Source organism: Acipenser ruthenus, chromosome 14, assembly GCF_902713425.1.
Source record: "Acipenser ruthenus chromosome 14, fAciRut3.2 maternal haplotype, whole genome shotgun sequence".
Classification (NCBI taxonomy): Eukaryota; Metazoa; Chordata; class Actinopteri; order Acipenseriformes; family Acipenseridae; genus Acipenser; species Acipenser ruthenus.
Genome location: NC_081202.1, coordinates 30836950 through 30863846, shown reverse-complemented (window position 1 = coordinate 30863846; position 26897 = coordinate 30836950). Strand labels below are relative to the sequence as shown.

Below are 26897 nucleotides of genomic sequence, written 5' to 3'. Positions count from 1 at the left end.
ATAATTGACATAAAAAATAGCTTGGAGTATGAAACAAATCGCATATATTTCTCAAATGATGGGGTCAGCTTTACTTTTTTCTAACTGGAGGCGCTAAACAAATTACATAGACCAATCCTTAGATACTGATTTACTCTTAACAAAATGTTTTAGTTTAAATCTTTTTTATATCAGACTGAATTTTTTCTTACTTAAATTTAATGACATATTTTCTTCTATGGCTGTATCGGGCTGGGGAGCAGGAATTTTCTTATCTGTATTAACGTGAATATTTGTAGGTGTGGAAGTTTAACAAAACAGAGCTTACCATCGTTTTGTTTAACATTCCTGTCACTTTGATTCATTTCTTTAGGCTCGTAAATGCATGAAAATTACATTATTTTAAGCATCTCTCCTCAGAAACAAAATTTCTCCATCAAACATGGCTGTGTTATATCTCTTACTCTGATATAATGTTTTCCTGACCCCAAGCAAAGCCTCATGGTCACGTGTCATAGTATTCTGTTCATTTGTCATCCAGCCCTTATCATTCTGGTATTAAGGTAGACTTATGCAAATACAAATAATTAGATATAATAGGTTATAATTTTGTATTCATAAATTAACTTTTTTTTCTATAAACTAAACTAAATATATTCAATTTGTAAGCTAGAGACAAAGTTCAGCACAAAATTACATACTCTTATAACTACTACATGTAATTCAAATAAGTAACTAGAGATGGTAGTTGTTGTGATAAAAAAATCTCAGTTGTTTTCTGAGAATGAAGGCAATATTTCGCATGACCCCAATATAGTGGATATCTGACATCACAAAGGCAGTTTGAGTTCCGGCAGGTCTCACCGTCAAATTAATTATTTGCGCATCCCATGGCTGTTTTAGACACGCGCGCTGCACAAGGCCTTTATGTGACTAAAGGGGTATTTAGCCCATCATCTCTGGCAATAATCTCCATGGTACCTGGGTTTTGTGCACACTCACCTGATCGCTAAGGGGTCAATTTGCACGTGACCAATGTGGCACTGCTTGGAGTCAGGAAAACATTACATCAGAGTAAGAAACACTGCACAGCCATGTTTGATGGGGAGATTTTGTTTACAATTTGTGAGGAGAGATGCTTAAAATAATTTTCATGCTAAAAGTTATTATACGAGCCTAAAGAAATGAATCAAAGTAACGGGAATATTAAACAAAACGATGGTAAGCTCTGTTTGATTAAACTTCCACACCTATGACTATTCATTTTAAAATATATATTCAGTCTTGTTGTTAGTTGTTTCATATTGAATGTAATGTTGTTTTCATTGATTTTCAATAAACAAAAATGTTAAGCACAAAAAAATATTGAATATTTGACATTCTGGATGATTTAAAAACAAAACTCCACCAATGAACAAAGAAGAAGAAGGAGGCAGCCACATGAGGAAACAGTGACATAAAACGAACACTGAACTCTGAGATGACCTAAACACTTTCTTGGCTTACATGACTTCCTTATTCCTGCGTGGCCCTTCGAACGGTCTGAATGGCAAACTGCCGGTAGCAGCGTGGTAGAATGTGACTCCAATGCTCCACAAATCAACAGTTGCACCATACTTCTTTTGATGGTCTTTTCGCAGGACTGCACGTTCATACATATCTGGATGCTTTGGATATGAGAGGGAAGAAGAAGATCTCACATTAGCAATGATTAGGAATGCCCAACTACAGAGAGCATTGAACGGATGGGCCCTGTCCACAACAAATGGTTTTAAATCAATTTTCTATTCACTAGCAATATTAGCACTGGTCCCCCTTTTTCTGTTGAGATCACATAGTTACTTGCTATTTTTATACCTCAGTTTGAAACAGGCCCTGTACAAACCAGCATTCTGTATACACTAGATCTTGCCATATCCAATTTAATTGGTTCCAGGGGTCCATTGGGTATGTGAAAATATTGTATCTGTTATACTATATTGTCGGTTCTTTATTAACTTTGGGGCATTACTAATTAACTAATTCAGGTTCTGCAGTGTACTGCACATATACTATAGAAAGAAATTCAGTAAAAAAATGACTGCAAAAAAAAGTACATTATTAAAAACAAAAGCACTGTAATATAGTATTTGGCAATATACAAAGCAGCATTCCAAAAACAGTTCTTGCCATACTTCAGTCCATGCCAAAGTAATCTGACCGTTTCATCTTTTTAACAGTACAGTAATTATATTAATTCCTTATTTCTTGTTCTGTTTTACATGTGCTTAGTGACAGCTAGCATGTAAAAGGTCTTTTCGACTGCCTCCGGGTCCGCAGCAATACCCTGCTCGTCTTTTCTAATGCCTGGTTTTTATATGCAACTGAATCTATTCTGTTGCATTTTTCGCACTACAGATCCACAGCGAAGCCACCAGAGCCATAGTGCCAGAGGACAACACAGATCTGAATGGCTCCACTGCAGACCCGCAGGCGCCCTATCAGCCACGGCACTCGGCCAATTCTATGCCACTCCCTAGGAACCCCAGATCATGGTCAGCAGTGACATAGCCTGGATTCGAACCTGCGATCTCCAGGGGCCGTTTTTTCAAAACTTTGGTAATTGGTGTTCCGCGTGCGTTTGATCTGGATTATATTGTGCAATTGGGTTTTTCAAAACGTCAAAATGTGATCGGGATTACTGTGATCCAGATTTTGTTTTGGTAATCCGATCACACTTTTAATCACAATTAAATGTTGCAGTTGGTTTTTTCAGAATTTAAAGAGGAGGTCACGATTACTTTGCTCCAAAATACCAGGATAATTCTGATCCTACTGTTTTTTTTTTTCTTTTTTTAAGAGGCCATTACTTATGATATAACCTAATTTAACAAAATAAATAAGTTTGTTGTAATAATGAGTCATACACAACTTTATTTATGTTGTATAGGTGGATTTAGCTTTTAAATGATCATAGAACAGCAATATTTTATTTGAATTGTCATAGCAACACACACTATATGCCAAAATCGAATGTTATAATATCATATTTACATATTTATTTAAGTTTTGTATCCATGCAAGCAAAAAGGAAAACACGTATTTAGTTATATAGCTTTAATTTAAAAAAAAAAAGCATACGCATACGCATACACCTTCACGCACACCTCCTTAAAGCTCGTCTGAGATACTGGACTCCCGAACGTCAAAGAAAACGATGAAGATGTCTAAAAACACATATACTTTTTTCAAAAGTTTTAATTTTATTCATTTAGATTTAGTTACTTAATTTCTGTTAAGTAGGCATAAATAAAATAACAATTGTTTGCATGTGTTATATGTGCACCAACATTAAAAGTGATTTGTGTGATTTTTGTTAAAAAAATAATATAAAACAACAAATAAAGTTGTGTATTACTCATTATTACCACAATCTTATTTATTTTGTTAAATTAGGCTATATCATAAATAATGGCCTCTTAAAAAAAATATATACATATCATCAAAATGATCCAGACAAAAGTAATCTCGATCATAAAATCCAGATCACTGTTACCCAGATTAAAAGTTTTGAAAAACCGGCCCCAGGCTACAGAGCACATCCTGCACTCCACGCGGAGTGCCTTTACTGGATGCGCCACTCGGGAGCCATGTAAAATCCATGTTTAAATTAATACAATCGAATTGCAGGGTATACCTGGACAGTACTTCTACTGTATGTATTTTAATCTTTTTTCTTTTTTTTGTTTTTTTTGTTTTAAGTGTTCAAAGGCTTTTTTGCACAGTATTAGATTTAACATTACTGCTATAAACCAACCCACAGCATAATGCAGCACAATTTTCGGGTCCCAAGCAATGCTGGATTGTATTTTCATTTATTGAAATTATAACATTCATATGCAAGTTAATGTAAATGTTTGAATAAAAATAAATAATCTTCCCAGTCAGGCAAACATTCAGTGTGGGTGTAATGTCACTGTGTGCAGGGCTATTCATATTAGCCAGTCAGGCTTACCAAGTACTCCTCGGTCCCATAAAGAGAAACAAACTGCTCGTCATCTTCAAGCTCCCTGGCTGCTCCAAAGTCAGTCAGCTTGTAAACAGAGTGTCCGTCGTCTCCGATCATCCGCATGATGTTTCCTGGCTTGATATCCCGGTGGACAATGCCATGCTCCCGCAGGTGATTCATTCCAGCCACTGGAGAAAAAATATGGGGGAAGCCCTTACATTTCAGAACCAGTGAGCTTAAAAGATATGGTTTGTTCTAGTTTCTGATTTGCAGTTCAAATGTGCTGGACATGTAATTCATATAAGTAATTCATATAAGTTTTTGTGATAATCAAAGGGACATCCAAATCCAAGAATGCAACTGTGCAACAAACATTAATTAGCCGGGAGAGATACTGGGTCTTCTGTTTTTCGTTTGAACCAAGCTCTCAGTCACTGAATTCCTCCAATTATTAGCTTAATTACTCAAGATTAACAGGTGTTCCAGATCTTTAGCCATTGATGACATAGACACCTATCTGAGGATTTGGGGCTCTCCGGAGAATGAAGGCAATATCTCACATGACCCCAATATAGCGGATATCTGACATCAAAGTGAAAGACCTCAACAGATTTTGCCCATAGAGTATTCATAATATGAAAATACGTTTTCTTAAGCATGGTGAGTAGGATCCTACTAACCAACATCTTGCAGCACAATCAGGAACTCTGCTTCTGGAAGTCCATAAGCATTTGAAGATTCTTCTAACACAGTGTACAAGCTCCCACAGGGGCAAAACTCCATCACCAGCACTTTGTGTCTTGTGTTGGACTAAAAACAAGAAGACAAGAGAACAGTTTGATTTCATAAATATGTGGAAATGCAAGACTGATTTTAGGGTACCCTGGAATGGAATTTTCAAAATGTATGTACCATGATTTCAGCTTTTTTTTGTTTTTTCTTCATAATTTGCCCAATTATTTTACCCCCATTTTTATACACAATTTAGACCCCAATTTGCTTCACTAACCCATGGAAGCACTGGAGTCACTCTCTGTGAAATTCCCAGCAAAGACAGTGAACTTTGCACAGCCAGGATGCAAACCTGCTTCTCTCATGACTGTATAACTCACTGGGGACACCATGCAACTCTGCCTTTAACAGGTAAGCCACATAGAGAGCACCCGATTTGAGCTTTTGATGTTTTATTTGAGAAGTACCTAACCAGTCACATATTATACAGGCCTATAGGCTTGGCATTGCTACCTCTAGCCCGCACCATACACAGGGGAAACTCACCCCATCACAGTATTTCTTTATTTATTTATTTAAATCGAGCAAATGTTTCTTAATATAGTACTGATCCACGTGAACGACTTAAGTTCGATCAAGACCCTCCGATTGGCAACTTCCAATGCCAAACGTTAAAACAAACACACTTATTATTCATCCTATAAATACACATGCCACTATGTTACCTCCTCTTCCACTGCAAAGAGCTTGACAATGTTCTTGTGATTCAGCTTCTTCAGGACCTCAAACTCTCTCATTTGAACATCCAAAGGACGAAGGAAGCTGAGATTGTTGAACACTTTCACAGCATAAAGGTCCCCTGTTTTCTGTAAACAACAAAAAATAAAATTGACTTAAAGGACTACATTTACTAAACTTTTACATCTTACCAGTAAGTTTCTTATGAGTATCTCACATTTTTGGTCAAATAGAACCACACATCTTAAAAACAGTATTAATAATATACAATTCTTTATCAGCATTATATGGGGAACTGTTTAGATTGCCCTGAGCTTTGCCTCGGATTTCCTGGTTGCTAGATTGATGCACGAGTCATGGGAATACACAAAATCATTTCATATGATAAAAAGAAGGAAGGTGGGTCAATGCTCTGCCATCTATGAATGGTACCATACTTGGCCTTGTGCAAAGCTGGCAATAGCTTTGGCTAGTAGCAATGCATTGAGTGATGTTGTTCCACTGCCTGACAACAATAGTTTAAAGTCAGCCTAAGGTAGCTTCATATGTAAATGTATTGTTCTGTTGCTCCAGTACTGAATTTAAACATTTTCCTCTTTGTCTCCATGTCTTCCGGATTCATGACGTTTCTTTTGAAGTTCTTAAAAGAAGCTGGAAACTAGGTCTCTACAGGCTTGGGTAATGGATTCTGACTGAGAAAATGTATTACAATTCAATAGTGGAGCAACAGAACTCGGGGGGGGGGGGGGGGGGGGAAAGAAACAAAATGATGTTTGAAGCTGCTTACCCTTTAAATCATATGGATGGCTTACAGTAAGTCTGTGGTAACTTGCATACGCAGTGAGATTCAGATATCTAGCGATTTATTCATTTACAAACTGTCCTTACACAAGTTAGGTACTAACCTTGTGTCGCCCACGGAATACATTTGCAGTGGCTCCTTGTCCCAGTAGATCCGACAGGAGCCACAGGTAGTTTGCTGTGCTCTGCATGTCTGCTGCTCAAAAAAGGTCTTCAAATCCTATAAAACAAGACATTATTAGGGTAATTTCACAGTAACTGTTTATATGTGACATCTAACAGTAACATTCATTATCCAAACAAACTGGAGGCCAGAACTAGTGCAAAAGTTGGGAACTATGATCTGGATTTGGATACCTCTGCAAAGGAAGATTCATACTATGTTTCATTACAACCGGACAGTTGTCAATGTAAAAATGTAAGCGTGACTTATGGAAGTCAAATAAGAATATCCCAAGATTCTGATACAGTACTATATACATTGTTCTAAAGAATGTCCGAACCAAGTTTTCATAGATATGCATACACAGGTGCCTCCACTACCACTGACAGAGATATGCACCCTTTCCCATAGTAAATACTGTACATAGCTAAGTGTAACAAATTATAGTGAAAGTATAGTCAAGCAAAGGTAAGAAAATCGTAAAGCAGAGGTAAAATATGGTAAATGCATAGTATAACCAAAGTATGGGAAAACTGCAAAATTTCCATGCAAATTTGCTGTGGTTAACTTTTATAAAAGTAAAAAGTGTACTGAAAGTGCGTAGACAAATAGTAGTTTACATCAGTAGTTTATCCATTTTTTATCTACTTAAAGTAGCAAGAACAAATTTAAGTGCATACAGCTGTAGTAAATACTACTTTCCCACTATATTAAAGAACTGATAACCAAGGTTAAATTTATGACATTTTATTAATATTTTGTTGTGCTGAAGTAAATTAAACAAAAAAACTCCGGACAATACATGTTTTTCAGTATGTACATTTTGTCAAATAAAAAAGAACAATAATACGTTTAATAAAGAAATGATGGTACCCTAAAACTTTACTGCAGTAAATTTGCAGTTTGCCCATGTCTTTTCCATGGTTCTACTTTACATTTACCACAGTTGACCATGTTTGTGTATGCTTTACCATACCTCTCTCGGCTTTACAGTGCATACCTATGCTTTACCATGCACTCAATATTCAATTTTGCTTTGCTTTTACCATGGGTAACTTTTATATGGGTAAGTATGGTATCTATATTAAAACTTGTCACAGCTTCTCATGGAATGCCCAAGCATTTTTGCAAAAGTCTGGAGGATACCTTTTGCTACTTCTCTGAAAAGATCAGTTTTAAATGCTGTTTAGACTCTTTTCTTTTCACCAACCTTCTTAACTTGACCCAACAATGCTCACATGGACTTGATGAAACTGAAGATGAACAGTGTCTGGGCTTTGAACCAAGACCTCTGATACTTCCACCCCAGGGTTAAAACAATCAATCATAATTTACATATATTAACACAAAAATAATTATTGCTTTAGTGCCACTTTATATTTGCTGCAAACTGTATACTGTAGCACTACTGTTAATGACAGAATCAAACTTTATGAGTAGTTAGCAATTCTGGGGCACTATCACCTCCTGGTAAACGTAAACTTTTTTGTTATTACATTCTTGTAACAAATGTTCATAAAATAAATTGGGGCAAGCAGGTTTCCAAAATACTGCCTAATGTTAATGAACTGACTTAAAGCAGGTAGTTTCAGCTCTGGTATTACATAATAATATGTAGCTACTGAAAGTGATACGTATTGGAAATGAACTTGGCTGCTATGTGGAAAAATCTGTCTCTATGTTACAATCTCTCCCTTAGCAACAAGGTGGAAAGGAAGCATGGTGGATTCAATATTTTGGATAAACAAAGTGACTGTCATCCTGTATTACAGCATTATCATGACCAACATCCACTATATTGTCACAGATGGTTCTGGCACGTCCCTTTTGTGCTATAAGTCATTAGATCCTTTTGCATGAAAGGCCTCGGTTGCAAGGGTGTGCGGTTCTTTGATGGACCTAGATTCAGTTAAAATGTGTTTGCCCATTGACAATGGGAATGAGAATGTAGAGATGAGAGCCCAGCTAACAAGATTTAAGTTTTTCCTGGTATGAGGCTTTTGAAGACTGTAATCCACACCTGTGAGCAGAAACTCACTGAGAACAGAAACTGACCCAAGACTGTCACAGCTACTGGAAGCAGGCTGATCTTTGGGAAACAAATTGAACATTTGTGAAACTGCAACTAATACTGTAATGACTGTAATGTGTTTTAAAGAACATAAAACCATTCGAAAATATTATTAGCAGATCTGTGTAAGACCTATCGGTGATTAAAGCCTGGTTTCCAAACTAACTAATTATCGTGCACCTTAAAGTGAACACTACGACTATTGCCATTTAGTAAATACGGTGTGAATAAAGCTCATCTCATTATTCAGAGCGGGGTGCCTCACTTAAATACATTATCATGCATCACCATACAAATCACATATTCATTCTGATTACCATTGGGTGGCACAATAAAATTAGTGTGCGCCATAATATGCCCACTATGTCACGCGACAATGAATAAAAATGCAATACTAAATATGGAAAGCATCAACGTGCACACTAATTGTGTGCCCTTTCATAAAAGAGGCCCTTTATCTCTGAATGCTAGCGCGAGTGTGGCATAATGCAGATTTAATGGGTGGAACAATAACTGCCCTTAAAAAATATTTCTGAAAACGCTGAAGTTTCCCCACAATTTAACTACCGGTGCGTAAGATAAATACAGTTTTGCTATTAAAATGCTATAGTACTGTATTGGTATAAGAAATGTGTTTTAAAAAAGTAATTTCAGCTTCCAATCACTTAAAATATGCTGATGATAATGTAAACAACACCAAGCTACAGACAGCGAGACCCAAACTTTACACGTTACTGTTGTTTATAGGTAATAACTCAACAATTATGAATATATTGTGTTATTATGTTTTAAGCAACATATTACGATAAGGTGAATTATGGTAGTTGTTTATTTATTAATTTTGATCTCGTTAGTACAACCGGCCCACTTTGCTAATCACATCTTCAGTCTTTATTTTTTCTTTTGTGGGGGGGGGGGGGGGTCGCAACCCTGTATAAATCTCCACATTTTTGTAAAATGACTTTTCACTTACTTCAAAGATGCAATGTGTTTCAGTAAAATCAAACAATAAACTTTGCATCTCGCAATGGGAGAACACAAACATAAAACGTCATTAAGTGGGGCTGGCATTGCAGGGGAAGTGGAAGGCTGGTTTCAGTTCCAAGTGACTGTTTTGTAAGCATTATGAATTCTTATTCACCACTGCTACACCCTGTTCGAAAACTGACTTTGCTGCATTTTTTAAACGCAAGACTGTGAACGTGAGAGTATATCTGTACATTTGTTTTAAGTACTCGCCCAGAGGACTACCGAGACACAGATATCAACTAGTTCTCATCAGATATAATTTGCCGCAGGCGAGTGTGTTTCTAACCATGTATTTTAAGTGTAGGTCTAAGCAGTGCATTTTACAACCTCATCAATAACCTCCTTTGATTTGTACTCTATAACCAAAATTCTGTTTGCCTTTTTAACTGCTTCCCTATACTGTCTCATCACTGTCAGCAATGAGTCGACTACAACCCAGTCTTTATCGTCATGGGCTTGTTCTGGTTTTGTACCAACCATTTGGCATTTGAAAGGCTCCCTGCGCATCCTCCGATCTTACGAACAAGTCAATTTTCTGTTTTACATCCAAGAACTCAAGAGCAGATGTCAGTGAGCTACAGTCAGCACGCGAACCTGCGCTCCCCTGACTATGTGGCTCACTCTACCCAACACACAGCTGTGCTTTTACCAAGTAAGCCACTCAGGGACCCCAGATAGGTAGTCTTTCTATAAAGTTACTGCAAGAGGGAAATAATCTGAAAATGTAATTAGTGCACAAACTGCAAAGTTAATAGGTCAGTCTATTTATAAAACATATTTTATCAAGCACAAGGTTCCTGTTTGTGAACTTTTTTTTTTTTTTTTACAGGGAAATCCCTTTAATAGCTCCATAACAATATATATTATAGCAGACAAATCTATATCTAAAGGTTATTTTTGCCCGACAAAGTAACATAAAATATCTATTTTAATTGTATGTTTGTTTTTTATTTATAGTTTTATATAAGCTCTAATAGAAAAGAGCATTAAAAAATGAATGATGTGTTTATGAAGACAACTATTAATATATAATTAGGGCATCTGATTTTCGGTTTTAACCGATAAAACCCCCGATACAAAATTGAAATCAGTGTATATCAAATAAACACCGGAAAAACACTGAAAATGGTTACTCAATTCATGTTGACTTGACCCCTTTACTTGTGAAAAAAAATTAAAAAATACATACAAAAAAATAAATAAAAACTTCTCCAGTGCAGTTGTGCAATGTCCCTCTTTCCTGACTTGACCACGTGAAAGCATTGCAGGTAGCATAAGGGGTATATAATATCAGATTGAACAGTTTGTAAAAAAAATAAAATGAAAATGTGAAAATGATTGTAAAATTGATATATCCAGAGCTTAAAAATGATGCGGCATTGAAATGGTTAATGTTCACTGGGCACCACTTGAAATTGAACTTTATTGAGAGAAATATAGAATACAAATGTGTACCAGCTATAAACGGCAGTGGAACTTGAGAAAGAAAATCAAATTATACAGCTGTGCACCAAACATTAAGACAATGGCCTGTATTTTCCACTATGGAAACTAATTGCCCACTTCAATCAATACAACCCTGACATTGCTGTAGAAAATGAAACCTACTGCATCAGTATAACAAGTAGAACCAAACAGCATATTACAAGAAATTACCATGGAAGTTTCAGTAAACACACCTGTAATTCCAGATGTAGTGAGCCAATGACATTACAATGATAAAGTATGTGGCCATACACGTTTCTATGTTAACATAAATAACTCCTTGCCAGAAATACAATTGATGTAAAGTTGAATCAGGGACAGGCAAATGTTTCTGATTAAACTTTACACCAATTGTATTCTTTATCAAACAGTCATGAACTCATGCAAAAGTAAATCACCAAGACCTAATTTATGATACCTTTAAAGAATTGTCCTTACCAAGTTTCATCTCAATGGGATGAGCAGTTATATCTAAAATGGAATTATGACATACACTGATAAGAACATGATGGAACATTTTATTTAGATATAAATGAATTTTTTGTCTTAGAATACAACTCACAGAATGGGTTAAACATTAAGTCCGATTATGGTTAAATTCCTAGTTAGACAGTACGTTGATAAAGATCTTTCTGGTCACTTTGTCCTTGTTAGGACAAGACTGACCTCCAAAACATTTTGAAATAGGTATTGGCCTCTTCTTTGATGTCCAGTTCTAACAAGAAAGGCATTTGCCATTTAGGATGGATCATTGTTTTTGTGTTAGAGGTACCAACATATTGTTAAACATCTTTACAAACTAGATATAAAACAGGGTTTCTTTGGAAATTACAGATGATTTCATGAGGGTTATAAAAACTAGCTACTTCAAAGAGAAACTGGATTGAACCAGATGCTTTGAAGCTAGGGTTAGGACAAATTGACAATTAACCAAGTGACAAGAGATTTGTGTCTTTGTCTGATTGGTTTAAAGAAACATCATGATGTCACTGAAAGACTGCATTTAAACTGAGAATACTGAAATGTTCCTTGTATTGCTCTGATCCGTGCTTGGAGAGGATACCTGCAAACTCTTGTCACCATGTAACCTTTAAGATGTCTGGCTGTAACTTTGCAACTCAGAACTTTTATCTTCAATAAACTACACTTATCTGGACTCGAAAAGAAGATGCCCGCAACTTCTCTTTCGCTTCTTCTTTTACTGCTCATCTCAACAGAACATAAGAACATGAGCCCATCTAAACTCATCGGGTTCCGAGATCACAGAACTTTGTCAAGTTGAGTCTCAGAGGATCCAAGTGTTTCTGCCTCAACAACATGATTATGTAGCCCATTCCATACACTCACCACTCTCTGTGTGAAGAAGTGTCTCATGCCCTCTGTCCTAAGTCTATCTCCACTTAATTTCCAACTGTGCCCTCTGTCCCTGGTTTCTGTACTGTGCTTAAAGTAATGGTTAACTATGTCAACTCCTTTTAAGATTGTAAAGACTTAATTCATGTCCTCCTTCTTTGTTCCAGGCTTGGCACGGCCCTGGATACATACCCAGATTCTAAATACTTATTAGTGTTGGGTTTCTCAGACCGACTAGTAAAGTAGTCTCCGGCTACTTAAGACGGAGTTGACCACCAAACACAATATGAATCAATAAATAAATAAATATGTATTACTTGTCATGAACAGAATAAGAGAAAAGCAACAGGCAAGTGTATGTTAAACTATAATAAAGTATAAGACAAACTAATGCTAATAAACTAACTGTCAAACTAGATTAACACAGCACCCCTACACATGTTTAAAAAAATGCAGCAACAGCTCTAGATTAATTATGAATAATTATGAATACCTGTACAGGAGCAATATTCCAGACATGGTGATGCAACAGAATGGTGATGCAACTCACCAGAACGGAAAACACCAAATTGCTCAGCGACTTGTGTCTGATTCAGGTTTATTTTCAAGCGCTCGAACAATTTCCAACTTTTTGTAGAAAGAGAAACGGCGGTGCGTTCGCCGTTTGCTTACATGCCATTTTGTAGCAATGAGGTGCACTCGTGGAAATCAGAATACGAAACAATTCAATCACATGACGGCTGTTCTGGAAAGATTTAATAAACCAATCAGTGTGCCTCAAGACACTCTCGCAATGGCAAGTCGCATTTGAAAAGTAAAAAAAAACAAAAAAACATTTTATTTTAACTTTGATGGTGATTAGTTATCAGGTTACAAAACAGTACTGTATCAGCTGTGAACAAATCGCTAGCAGTGCCAGAAAGGTGTTCTTTTAAGCAAAGTTCCTGTTCCTTTAGCCGGAGCATTTACAGTAGGAAAAATCTGTTTCACCACAAGGGTGTTCTCTTAAGCAAAGTGTTCTCTTAGGAGGTGTTCCTATCGCAGAGACTACTGTAGTAATCTTGGCTGCCTTACCTGCAGTGACAATAGGTCCTGTAGTCCAGTGCTACTCAGTGTCTTACATGTACTGTAGTCCAGTGCTAATCTGGGTCTGTGAAACCACCTGTAAATGGCCGGTACTTGTCCTAAACAATGCTTCTTTACAACTGTCTAAGCGGTTCTCTATAGTCTGTTGACAAATAAGCCTCCACCACACCCCCCCTTAAAGAAATAACAAACATTCTGCATTTCAGTGCACAATGTTATCGTAAACAGTGTTATTTTACGACTTTTGAGAAGTCTGTTATTCAAATGAAACGCTAAAGCAAATACTGTACAATTTATAACCAAGTTTAAAATAATTTGTTTTACACGATACTCTACCTTACACGGAGACAAGCTGGTAGATTTTAAAATGACACAACTGGGCCTTGCTGCTCTCTGCTCTCTGCTTTCTGCATGGTTGTCTTTGCACTGCCTGTGTTTTGCCTGTGACGTGAGCTGGGAAACCCCCTCATCACACGTTGAGTAATGTTCTAATGACAGTTCAAATACATTTCTACAACTTAATTTCGATATACATCGTCGATCTTAAACATGTTTCTTCTTTTCTTTTTAAAACTTCCATAACATACCAAACACATGTTAGCATGTTTATTTAATAATACATCGTAATTAAACTAAAGGAAAAGATAATGCAAACAAAGCAGGGGTGTCCATTTCTACTAACATATTATTTTACGTGTTACTAGTTCAATAAATAAATGCATAAATATCGAAAATTGCACAGTACCATACATTTCTGTACATGTGAGTTAATGTATGCAAAACAGAACTGCATGCCTCGACTAGTGACAGATTTGCTGCATCTGCCCCGGTTGCACCCACTGTAAACACTAATCACGTAGGGTTAAATAGAGTTAGTGTTTCAGTCATTTTACTCTATCCTGCTACACTAAAAACAACTCTCTAGCAGCATAAACCTGAGTGTTAGGTCTTTAAACATGGCTTTTCTGTATCGCTTCCTGTTTTTATATTTTTATCCTCCGGCAAGGATTAATTCGGCTTTTGGTTTATACAAACAGTGAATTTTGACAATGATACATACACTAGGAAAAATTGAACTTAATACATTTTGTCAGATATTTTTACTAAAATACAACTATTTGAGGGTGGGGAAAAAAAAGGAGTTATTCAACAATATACATAATTGTGTTTGTTTCCTTACCCACTTCAACGCCAAGTTTCCTCTTCCTCAGTTTGACATCATTTGGTCACGGGGTGTAAATTACACAATCAGAACGATAAAAAAAGAGACTGGAGGAGCAACCCGTGTCAAGGACCAAACTATCGCGAATATAAGCGCAGCTTTAGATGCGTTTCTTTTTTGCGCATAGAAGTGTACGAAGAAGTATACGCTAATGATTGGCCAAAAGTAAAAACAAAAAAAAAATGTATCTATACATTTATATTTTTTCTGAAAAAAGAGTTAAAGGCGTGAGCAATATTATATCACAATAGAATGGTATGTGGTGTGTACTGTCCTTGTGAACAAATGTTAATCCAGCGTGTAAAGTTTCAAATTGAAAAATCTCCTGTACTTTGTAATATACCGTATTTGCAATATTTTGTATTGGAATAACCGCTAGAGGGCAACAAGTGATAGCCAGCGGGAGAAAAACAAGTGCGTACATCTTGGTTCGACAAGCAGGGGAGTCCATGTTAAATGAAGCTGTAAATAAAGATTGGTTGAGCATTAAAACCAGGATTATCGTTATTCCTATGCTATCACATACATAAAGTTGAGCTATCAATATTATTAAAACGTAAATCACCATGACCTATGTTTGTCTAAATGTAATACTAACTTTATTTTTAGTAATACTACATGTATTTACTTAATAATATCATCCGCTTTATCAAAACACTTGCTACTAATATGTAGGAACGCTAATGCTAGGAAATACCACCATTGTATTCTTATCTATTCACAATAGTATAGTATACTGTAGTGAATGTTTAAGAAACAGTACCATTGCTCCATATTATTATTATTATTATTATTATTATTATTATTATTATTATTATTATTTATTTATTTATTTCTTAGCAGACGGCCTTATCAGGGGCGACTTACAATTGTTACAAGATATCACATTATACATTATTTCACATTATACAGATATCACAGTATTTTACATACAATTACCCATTTACACAGTTGGGTTTTCACTGGAGCAATCTAGGTAAAGTACCTTGCTCAAGGGTACAACAGCAGTGTCCCCCACTGGGGATTGAACCCACAACCCTCCGGTCAAGAGTCCAGAGCTCTAACCACTACTCCACACTGCTGGTAATAAACTGTGGGGCTGCAATATCCATAAACAGGTTCATTTGAAATGTATTTGCTTACAATTGTAAGTCGCCCTGGATAAGGGCGTCTGCTAAGAAATAAATAATAATAATAATAATAATAATAATAATAATAATAATAATAATAATAATAATAATAATTGGGTCCTACATTCTCCCATACAGTAGCTTGTGTGGAGCCTCAAGCATAAGCAGACTGGAAGCATCTTGATGAGATTCTGGGATCAATAAGCTACTAACAACCAAACGAGCAAGATGGGCTGAATGGCCTCCTCTCGTTTGTAAACTTTCTTATATTCTAAAATGTCAACATTAATACAAAATATATTGATATTTCTTTTAAATAGTAGTTAGTGTTTTATTATTTGAAACTTGTTTAATCCGTTTTTATATCACTCCTTTATCTGGATGCTCCTTTTTTGTAAATTGGCTCTTTTTGAAGATATTACATCCATATACTTTGTTTTGGTTTGTTTTAAATACATTTGACAGACACAGTATAATAAATACACACAAAAAGGTTTCTCAAAAACTGTAAGATGTTTTTAATGCAATATAAAAATGATACAAATGATCAAGAGAAAACAATAAAATATATAATTTGATGGAACATATATTTACAAGATGTACACAACTCTGCCTCAGATGTAAACTGTAGTGTGTATGGGTGTAACATTGTAGTGTAGTTTTACATCTCATATTGTATTCCAAGCTTTGTAATTACATTCATTATTTATCATGTATTGTATATAGGCTAAATATATTATAAATACAGTAAAACCTGTCCAATCCAGTGTCACTTGGCACTGGAAAATTGTTAGAGATTAGGCAATGTGTGGCATTAGAGTTACTGTAAAAAAATCTAGTACTATAACAAAAAAAAAAGGTTAAATAACAAAACTAAACACTTAAAAAACAACTTCATTAAGTACATACAGTACACAGTATATTAAACACAACAATGGGGCCCACAAATTGTGCTGAATTATACAGAATGCTGGTTTATAGAGGTTCTGGATTAGACATGTTTTAATGTATATTAATATGGAATTATAGAGGACATTTTAAAACAAAGTAAAAAGTTTACACACACACACACACACACACACACACACACACACACACACACACATATTGTAGCTTTCTAAAATGTCTCCCCTTACAGTAGCAGACCCTAGCAGTTTTTTATTCTCTTTTTTCTTCAATCCTTGTTACTGGTGATGATTTTTCTTGTGACACAAGCACCTCTTCTTAACTTCATAGAAATCTGTGGAAAGCGAAAAGGTAAACAACAAAAAAAAAGATTAGTCTTGAAAGAAAGACAACACCTCTAATTCTCAGCCTTTTCCTTCCCCTACAACCATTTCCTGTCCCCTAATGACAAGCATGTCCCCCCCCCCCCCCCCCTCCAAGCAACCAAAATTGTATTAACAATTCTCTATACAGTATGTAAACATATAGTTGCCCCCCGCACCACTGAAGGCAGGGATAATTATTTTCCCAATGCAGTTCTTTTCACTCTGCTTGATCAAAAAGATTTCATTAAAAGTAGATTCTTGTTGCATTCTTGTTTTACTTTTTTAAATCCCTGTAATCTATTTAACATTCCTCTTAAACATAAGATGAGTATCAATAACACTTACAGCTGATTTGAAAAATGTAATTTCTGGAAAACATATGTGATACTTGCCTACTGGTCTTATTTCTGTAGCATTGCAACCTGGCTTTTAACATATGTGAAAAATGGCATAGGTTTGCAATGGTAGTTAAATATGTTCTACATGAAAAAAAGAAAAATGTCATCCTTTTGGAATTCATTTCAAATCCAGTTGTAATACACAAATAACACTCAAATAAAAGCTTTTAGAATCTAAGCTACTACACACCTGTAATGGAAGTCTGCCTCCGATTCCCGAGCATGGCTGTGCAGCAATTTTCAAATTTGCAGGTTTTGCAGTCCTCCCTGGTCAGGTCCTCCAGGTGAGCGTTGCCAGGTTTGGTGGCAGTCCCCTGGGCCTCCCGCAGGAGCCTCTGTCCATTCCTTACTACGCAGCTCCTGTAGAAGGTGGGCACCTCCTGGCATTTCAGCTGCTCCCACTCCAGAATGCCATCCACAGGGCTGTCACTCAGGAAGTCAAAGCTCCACTTCTGCTTGGCGACTTCCACACTCCTCCACAGCAACCGCTGGAAGTCCTGCTGCAGCTGCTGGTGGTCCACCGGCCCAAAAAGATTTCTGCACACATGGTGAACTTTTAACTTCAGGTCCTCTTCCTTCCTCTGCGAATCTAACTGGGTGTCCATCGCTGCTTCACTGTGCAACACCAAAAGTCAAGGGAAAACACATCAGTATTTGGGACCATTAACAAAAGATAATTTGGGGGTGGAGACCACACCAAACCCATATATAAGAATGACCCAAAACTCATTTCAAAACATTGAAGACACTAAGAAAACCTTTTAGTGAAATGTTTGTCAAAGAATGTTACAATTTTCCCTTTCGATCTAAATACTTTTTTGGATAATTCAAAGAGAACCTTTTGTGTTACAAAATGATAATCAAACATCTTGTAGTGCATTTGGGCTAAGTGAAACAAGTACAATTACAAAAACTTTTTTTAAAAAACTTTTTAATCCATAAAGGGACCATTTTAGTTTTCATTGGATAATAAATTATCTGTATGTAACTAGATACTATCACAAATCTGATACAAATGATAAAATGGTAACAAAATGTAACACGATGCACAGTTTAAAATTGTTTTACAAATGTTACGAAGCATACGGTAAACATAAGCAGGGTAATATTGCAAAACATACCTGACTGCTTAAAATAGAATGCAGTTCCACTGAGGATAAAATGAGGTAGCTGGAATTAACAAATGTCTAGAAAGGTGTGATCCCCAAACCTGAATTGTTTATAATAAAGTATACTCAATTAAATTTAATAATAACAATACCAACTATGCATGGTATATTACTGCCCTAAAAACATATAGCAAAATACTCATACTACAGTAAACTATGTGTTGTGTACAACTGCATTGTTCTACATTAAAAAGCATGCCTAAAATGAACATTAAACAAGAACATCACAATTGAATTCATACTTAAATAAATTAAATAAAAAAGAAAATAACCTGACATTTTTATCCTGAATTTTTCCAAAGCAGTTAGAGATTGCAAGAATTCCTTTAGAGTCCATCTGCTTGTATGTACAGTACAATAAAATATTTTCAGCATTAAACTGTTGGGCCCTGCTACTGTCAGATCTTTATATTCAGGCTTTTGCCTCCTTGCAGTATGTATTTACCCGCCAACTTATCAACGGCTGAACAGGATACACACAACCACTAGCACCTAATAAATAGCTGGAACTCTGCCAGAAAAGAAACGACAAGAGAGGTGTGTTAGGCCAAAGGCCAGCAGCACACGATGTTGTTCAGACCAACTGGAGATGAGAAGGGAGATGAATGCGGCAAGTTTAAATTCATCCCATGTGTTGAATAAAGCACATTATTAATTAAGAAAATAGTTGTGAATGACCTTAAAGGCCTAATCTGAGAACCGTTTAATGTAAGGACAAACAATCGTATATAAATCGTATTTTTATTCATGCACAACCGAAAATATAGTTTACTAATAAAAAATTAACCTAAATGTATTTATAAAAATGCACAACAGCAAAACCGTGTAATTTACCTAGATTGCTCCAGTAAAAACCCAACTGTATAAACGGGTAACTGTATGTAAAAATAATTTGATATCTTGCAACAATTCTAAGTCGTCCTGTATAAGGGCATCTGCTAAAAAAGAAATAATAATAATAATAATAATAATAATAATAATAATAATAATAATAATAATAAATACTTATGACTACAATAAATATATCAAATTTCCATACATTGCGGTATGTAAACTTTTGACAACAACTATATCGATCACAAGCATGATTAATTTACTCCACAAATGTAGGACTTTTTCTAGTTATCTGCAGTAATTACCCTTCAATGTGCAGTATTCCATTTAATTTCTTTGAATTTATCAATCATGAATGTGCAGGTATTGTACTGAACTGTGATAAGATCAGTGAGCCCAGTGAATGTTGTCTTGTAATATGAGCTGTCTATTGTAACTCTATCAGCCTAATGTAACTTTGGCGTCTTACTGTCTCTCCCTTTTGAGCAGCAGGTATCTGCTGTGATTTACTTTCAGATTCTATCAAGTTGCAAGGGTGGAGGTTTCAGGAGGGGGATGGGTGTAGAAAGTTAAAGCTAACATGCTTAAGATGAGGGATGGGGGATGGTAGAAAATCAACAATTGGTGTGATCAATATTTAACAGGGTTTGGTCATCACTCAGCTAGGCTACTTGTGACAAAGAAGGGTTGTGCAAGCTAACATGACTGTTTTATGTAATATTGTTTAATACTGTGTGTATCATGGAACTACATTACATTATATATATGTTTCTATTCTGAACAGCTGTTGTAAATTTCACAATGTTTTCAGCGGTGTGCAAGGCAGAATATCGTACAGTGTTCAGAATTTCAACGCTTGGACGCTGTGGGTACCGCTACAAGGACTTTGCCCCCGGATACGTGGGTAACAGGAAACGTGGCATTTTGCAGGGGTTCTGCAGTGATGTAGAACACAGTGGCTTCTGCTCTATGGAGTGTGCAGAAAGATAAGACTCCAATCCTGGTCCTGGGAGGCCAGAGTCCAGCAGTTCCCTCTCTCACAAAATGACCAACCCTTTCAAAACTGCACTCTATAAGGACATATAAGACATTTTTGTATTTGGCCTTTACCTGTATTTGACCTTTAGCTGAGGTCAGAGGTCACAGGCAAGGCCGTTTTTTGATAGAACATATATGGCTTCCTATATTATTCGTTCCATAGTAACCCTGACCTTATTAGCACTCTGAAAGGAGTTATAAGCTGGGGTTCTGATTTTGGGGTTTTACCCGATTTAACCCGATTTCTCCCCCACGATATATAACCTTCTTAATTAGGGTACATTCATGAAAATAAAAAAATACAACTAGTGTATATATTTATAAAAGAAAGAAAAAGAGAATGCATTTCTTTCAATGTCCAATGCTCAAAATCTACACAGTACAAAATACATTATCACAGTACAAAATATCACATTACAGAATATCACATTACAGTGTCATATTACAGATAAGAGCAGTTGTAAAGTACAATAAAATCAGTAGCAAAAAAGACCAAATTCAAATAAGAGCAAAATAAAGAATACAGTAAATAATTACATTTAAGAGCGAGTTTGACTAAGGGCAGTTAACTTACAGTAAAAATATTTGCTTATAAGAGTAAAATCCAGTAAGAGCACGTGTAATTACGATAAATGGATGAGAATGATTACAAATAAGAGCGATTACAAAAAAACGTGAATACGGATACCTATAAGAGTAAAATCAAATACTAGATACAGGAAGTAGTTATAATTACTATGTACAGTGCCTTGCGAAAGTATTCGGCCCCCTTGAACTTTGAGACCTTTTGCCACATTTCAGGCTTCAAACATAAAGATATGAAACTGTAATTTTTTGTGAAGAATCAACAACAAGTGGGACACAATCATGAAGTGGAACGAAATTTATTGGATATTTCAAACTTTTTTAACAAATAAAAAACTGAAAAATTGGGCGTGCAAAATTATTCAGCCCCCTTAAGTTAATACTTTGTAGCCCCACCTTTTGCTGCGATTACAGCTGTAAGTCGCTTGGGGTATGTCTCTATCAGTTTTGCACATCGAGAGACTGAAATTTTTGCCCATTCCTCCTTGCAAAACAGCTCGAGCTCAGTGAGGTTGGAGGGAGAGCATTTGTGAACAGCAGTTTTCAGTTCTTTCCACAGATTCTCGATTGGATTCAGGTCTGGACTTTGACTTGGCCATTCTAACACCTGGATATGTTTATTTGTGAACCATTCCATTGTAGATTTTGCTTTATGTTTTGGATCATTGTCTTGTTGGAAGACAAATCTCCGTCCCAGTCTCAGGTCTTTTGCAGACTCCATCAGGTTTTCTTCCAGAATGGTCCTGTATTTGGCTCCATCCATCTTCCCATCAATTTTAACCATCTTCCCTGTCCCTGCTGAAGAAAAGCAGGCCCAAACCATGATGCTGCCACCACCATGTTTGACAGTGGGGATGGTGTGTTCAGGGTGATGAGCTGTGTTGCTTTTACGCCAAACATAACGTTTTGCATTGTTGCCAAAAAGTTCGATTTTGGTTTCATCTGACCAGAGCACCTTCTTCCACATGTTTGGTGTGTCTCCCAGGTGGCTTGTGGCAAACTGTAAACGACACTTTTTATGGATATCTTTAAGAAATGGCTTTCTTCTTGCCACTCTTCCATAAAGGCCAGATTTGTGCAGTATACGACTGATTGTTGTCCTATGGACAGAGTCTCCCACCTCAGCTGTAGATCTCTGCAGTTCATCCAGAGTGATCATGGGCCTCTTGGCTGCATCTCTGATCAGTCTTCTCCTTGTATGAGCTGAAAGTTTAGAGGGACGGCCAGGTCTTGGTAGATTTGCAGTGGTCTGATACTCCTTCCATTTCAATATTATCGCTTGCACAGTGCTCCTTGGGATGTTTAAAGCTTGGGAAATCTTTTTGTATCCAAATCCGGCTTTAAACTTCTCCACAACAGTATCTCGGACCTGCCTGGTGTGTTCCTTGTTCTTCATGATGCTCTCTGCGCTTTAAACGGACCTCTGAGACTATCACAGTGCAGGTGCATTTATACGGAGACTTGATTACACACAGGTGGATTCTATTTATCATCATTAGTCATTTAGGTCAACATTGGATCATTCAGAGATCCTCACTGAACTTCTGGAGAGAGTTTGCTGCACTGAAAGTAAAGGGGCTGAATAATTTTGCACGCCCAATTTTTCAGTTTTTTATTTGTTAAAAAAGTTTGACATATCCAATAAATTTCGTTCCACTTCATGATTGTGTCCCACATGTTGTTGATTCGTCACAAAAAATTACAGTTTCATATCTTTATGTTTGAAGCCTGAAATGTGGCAAAAGGTCGAAAAGTTCAAGGGGGCCGAATACTTTCGCAAGGCACTGTATATATATATATATATAGAGTAGAGTACGTCAAGGTATGGAGCAGTCCAGTGCAAGTACAAGCTGCTGCAAGTACTGGTGTAACTGGGTGCCATATAGTCCAGTATAGTCGAGAGTTGTGAGGTTTACAGACGCTGTCTGAACAGGTGTGTCTGGCGCCTTATGTAACAGTAGTATAATGGTTTCACTAGATTATCAATAGGCTGTTGCTGCCGCTTTAAAAGGCGCAGACAATTGTTTCTTTTCATTCTCAATGCAGAATAAAAAAAAGGCAATACTGGAAACGCAAGTCTTTGTGTCATCATCTTTAAAAACAAAACACAACGCAGAGTACAAAAGTCAAGAGGGTGAACGAAGTAGGCCTGCTATGCTTACATACAGCCTAACTAGTAATATATTTGACAAAACTATAGGAGTGGTTTTGGTGATTGAAAAAAATATGGAATTTGTATAAACACCCCCACTCTCCTCCCTCTGAAATGCGTTGGGCTTTGAAAGGCAACACTGCTGAGACCTTTCCTGGAGTGCCAAAACACACAGACGTTCGGTTTCGGTGGTCAGGTCGAAGTGGTTCTCCTGCCTTGGCCTGCCTTGACCTAAGGAGTGGCTCTGTGTCAGCCCCCTGTGTTAGAACCCCCAGACCCCCACTCCACCTTGCTGGACACTGACACGAGTGACGAGGGAATCGAAGCTGTCCTGTCGCAGCCTGGGTCAGACGGTAAGCAGGTAGTTGCATACTACAGCCGGTCGCTCAGCAAGACCGAGCACCGGTACTGTGTGACGCGATGAGAGCTGCTGGCAGTGGTCGAGTCGGTCCGCCACTTCTGCCACTACCACTGTGGGCTCCCCTTCACAGTGTGGACGGAACACGCAGTCTTATTTATTTTGTTAAATTAGGTTATATCATAAATAAGGCCATTTAAAAAAAAATAAGAACTATAGCCTACTTAAGAAATACTGGCTTTCTAATTGTGTATTTGTTATCTGGATAAATGTAATCCAGCAGTGACATTTTCTGAAAAACCGGATCAAAATGATCCAAATAAAAGTAATCTCGATCACAAAATATAGGATTACAAAATCCGGATCACTTTGATCCAGATTAAGTTTTGAAAAACCGGCCCCTGGAGATAGCAGTTTCGAATCCAGGCAATGTCATTGCCGACCATGACCGGGAGTTCCTAGGGGGCGACACACAATTGGCCAAGCGCTGCCCGGGTAGGGAGAGCTTAGGTCGGCAGGGCAATCCACGGTTCACCGCGTACCAGTGACCCCTGTGGCTGATAGGGTGCCTGCAGGTCTGCAGTGGAGCCATTCAGATTTGTGTTGTCGTCCGGCACTATGGGTCTGGTGGCTTCGCTGTGGATCCGCAGTGCGAAAAATAACAGCTTGGCAGGAACACGTTTCGGAGGACGCGTGTTTCAGCCTCTGTTTCCCGAGTTGCCAGGGGGTTGCAGCACTGAACCGGGATAAAAATAATAATTGGGCATTCCAAATTGGGGAGAAAACTAAATTAAAAAAAAAAAAAGCTAAAACAAAAAAACTGCCATTAGTATCACAATATTATCCACTTAATAATGGCCACAATTATATGAAATATGGTGAAAATACAAACTTTAAACATTTTGTCTAAGTAATATTTTATTGACAACAAATATGTGGCTCTCTTGCCAGTGTTATGCCCGATGTTGTGTAAAGAATACAACAGCATTTTTATATACAGTAGATGCTGCTTATTAACAACCTCTCAGTTCCCACCAAAAAGTTGTCATTAACCGAAAGTTGCCAATAAGCGAAAAGCCCCCGTTTTCAAGTGTATTTATATGGAACGATATATACTGTAGATGTACAAATATGCCACTGAAATACATGTTTTAAATGTTACAATGTTAAAAAATTAACATGAAACAAGAAATACCCAAACAACTGTTTACTTCATGCATGTGTAAAACAAAAAAAGTAGTAGGCTTAAATAGTACTACCCAACGATGTACTACAGTTCTCCTTACAACGAGTAAAGTAACCATAACAATTATATATGTTGTGGGTGGGGGATGCATATTTTTCCCGCACATTTGGACTGCCTCTAGCGATGAGCCTATAACAGTACTGTATTTGTGTCAGGTGATTTTCACTCACTTCGTCGACGATCTTTTGAAGTCAAGAGCAGATTTGGCCTTCGTGGGAGACAACATAATAATTTCAAAATTATATAATTAATATATATCTATATATAGATATATATGTAAATTAGCAACAAAAAATGGGATATTTAAAGCAGATAGATGTTGAGAATTTCAAGTCGTGGCGCGGACGGCAAATTATAGGTCCCTTCAAAAGGTTTAATTGTATTATTGGGACGAACGGTTCTGGTAAGAAGACATGTTTTTATAGTATTTCTTTGTGGTGCTGTAGGGATTTCAATTTTTTAATACCTTTGGTATAATTGAATACCCATGATGCGCACGTGTGTGGTTTTGTAAGAATATATGTTGCATTTTTATTTAATTTTTAATTAACTGGTTATTAATTTTAAAGTTGTTTTTTCTTTTCACAACACAGGAAAGAGACTCGCCATTAGACTGCTATCCATTGGTCTGGGTTTAATACTTAATTATATCGACTCTGCCATGTTTTAAAACGTTTGATTATAATTAAAAAATTTTTTTTTTTAAACTGTTCAATTGATAGGACGACCTATATAAAAACACTACAGTAAGTTATATAGTAACACCCCAAAACACAATGGTTTACTATAGTATACTGCAGTATAGTTTATTAATGTTTTTGGCCAGTACAGTCAGTATTCAGAGATGAAAAATCTCCGCTGATTGGCGGTTTTCCGCTTTTACTCAGTCCCCCGGGGCTACTGATGTGATCAATGCAGATCCGGGGGAGAAAATGTACCCGATGTGTGTGGGTTTTTTTTGGGGGGGGGGGGGGTTGTTTTAACATTACGTACCCCATTGCATTGCTGCTTGCAGGCGGCTGTCTTCGCAAGTTGCTATTTCACTCTCCTGGAATAATCCATAAATTAGGCATGCACAGCTCACCTTCAAACCGTCAGCACCATCTCTGCCTTTATTATAAATGCTTTTCTGTTAAAAATATGCTGACGTCCGCTTGCGTCTTATACAACAGTAACTAAGTCCGAATTTTTGTATTGGTCCGCATCTGCTTGAGTACCAGTTATGTGAACCCGTGACTGTGGATCAAGATGGTACAGGAGTTGGAAAGCTATAGTCTCTGCAGAAAACATGTAGACGTAAATACTCGTCGCAGTAACTACACAGCCTGTCGTCTGCATTTTCTTTGTGACCTGTTGTTGATGGAGATAAATATGGTGATCCAGCGAATTATAAAATACAGCCCATGTTTAAACAAGCATCTTTTGAAAAATAAAAAGTTGCCAGACATTTGTTTCAAAGACATTAGTTTCAAAATCAAGCGGTTATTTTAAACTTTTTTTAACAGAACGTTGATTTTTTTTTAAGTTGTACACAGACCCTTTTTAAGTTTAAACATTTTTTTTTTTATTAAACTTACATGACATAAGCAATTAGTGTTTGTTTTTATTAGCACTATATTTGCTTACATTTTTTTTCCATGGTAACATAAAATGAAGCAATGTACTGAAAGTATTTTGTGCACTGAAAGTATTTTGTGTGGTTGCTCTTGTAGGTTCAGTGTTTAGGCATTATTATTATTATTATTATTACTATTATTATTATTATTATTATTATTATTATTATTATTATTATTATTATTAAAGCTAAAAAACAGGAGGGAAAGGAAGGTGCCACAAAAATAGAAATTAACAAGAACAATTGTTCTTTTTTGACCTTTAACAATTAAAAGGGAGTGACTTTCTGATGTAAACAAGTTGCATTTGAGATCCAAAGGAACACGAACATGAAAAGAAAAGACATGCTGTACAGCATTTTTCAGCCCTTGTGTACAGATAAGAAAAAATAGATTTCACATGAAACTAAATATATATTTTACCTCAACTTTATTTGACTGGATACTTGCATCAAG

The 26897-nt window shown here is 36.6% G+C and overlaps 3 protein-coding genes across 5 annotated transcripts in view; 1 reads left to right on the top strand and 2 right to left on the bottom strand.

The window, feature by feature from the left end:
* Positions 1-14745, bottom strand: part of tbk1 (TANK-binding kinase 1) — a 36184-nt gene extending 21439 nt beyond the window's left edge. Inside the window, exons 1-6 of one of the 2 annotated variants that reach the window (XM_058986340.1) lie at positions 14606-14745; positions 6343-6458; positions 5425-5565; positions 4648-4777; positions 3974-4155; positions 1486-1646 (exon numbers count right to left, since the gene is read on the bottom strand). In XM_058986340.1, coding sequence (XP_058842323.1) covers positions 1486-1646; positions 3974-4155; positions 4648-4777; positions 5425-5565; positions 6343-6429 — 701 coding nt within the window. In that variant the 5' untranslated portion in view covers positions 6430-6458; positions 14606-14745. Of the gene's footprint in view, positions 1-1485; positions 1647-3973; positions 4156-4647; positions 4778-5424; positions 5566-6342; positions 6459-13761; positions 13897-14605 lie in introns of those variants that run through there. The other variant, XM_034032922.3, reaches the window with a different exon arrangement.
* Positions 14746-16305: 1560 nt separating this feature from the next.
* On the bottom strand, positions 16306-26065 carry cdkn1d (cyclin-dependent kinase inhibitor 1D). Of its 2 annotated transcripts, none has more exons than XM_058986335.1 (3): positions 25822-26065; positions 17637-18061; positions 16306-17017 (listed from the first exon to the last, which is right to left on the bottom strand). In XM_058986335.1, the coding sequence occupies exons 1-3, from the start codon at positions 25824-25826 to the stop codon at positions 16962-16964; spliced, it is 486 nt and encodes a 161-aa protein (XP_058842318.1). In that variant the 5' UTR covers positions 25827-26065; the 3' UTR covers positions 16306-16961. The 2 variants fall into 2 exon arrangements, with proteins under 2 accessions (XP_058842318.1, XP_058842317.1); XM_058986334.1 differs by lacking the exon at positions 25822-26065 and adding an exon at positions 18893-19001.
* The window catches only part of smc1b (structural maintenance of chromosomes 1B), a 51596-nt gene continuing 49734 nt past the window's right edge, over positions 25036-26897 (top strand). Inside the window, exon 1 of the mRNA XM_058986333.1 lies at positions 25036-25231. Coding sequence (XP_058842316.1) covers positions 25123-25231 — 109 coding nt within the window. The 5' untranslated portion in view covers positions 25036-25122. The remainder of the gene's footprint in view (positions 25232-26897) is intronic.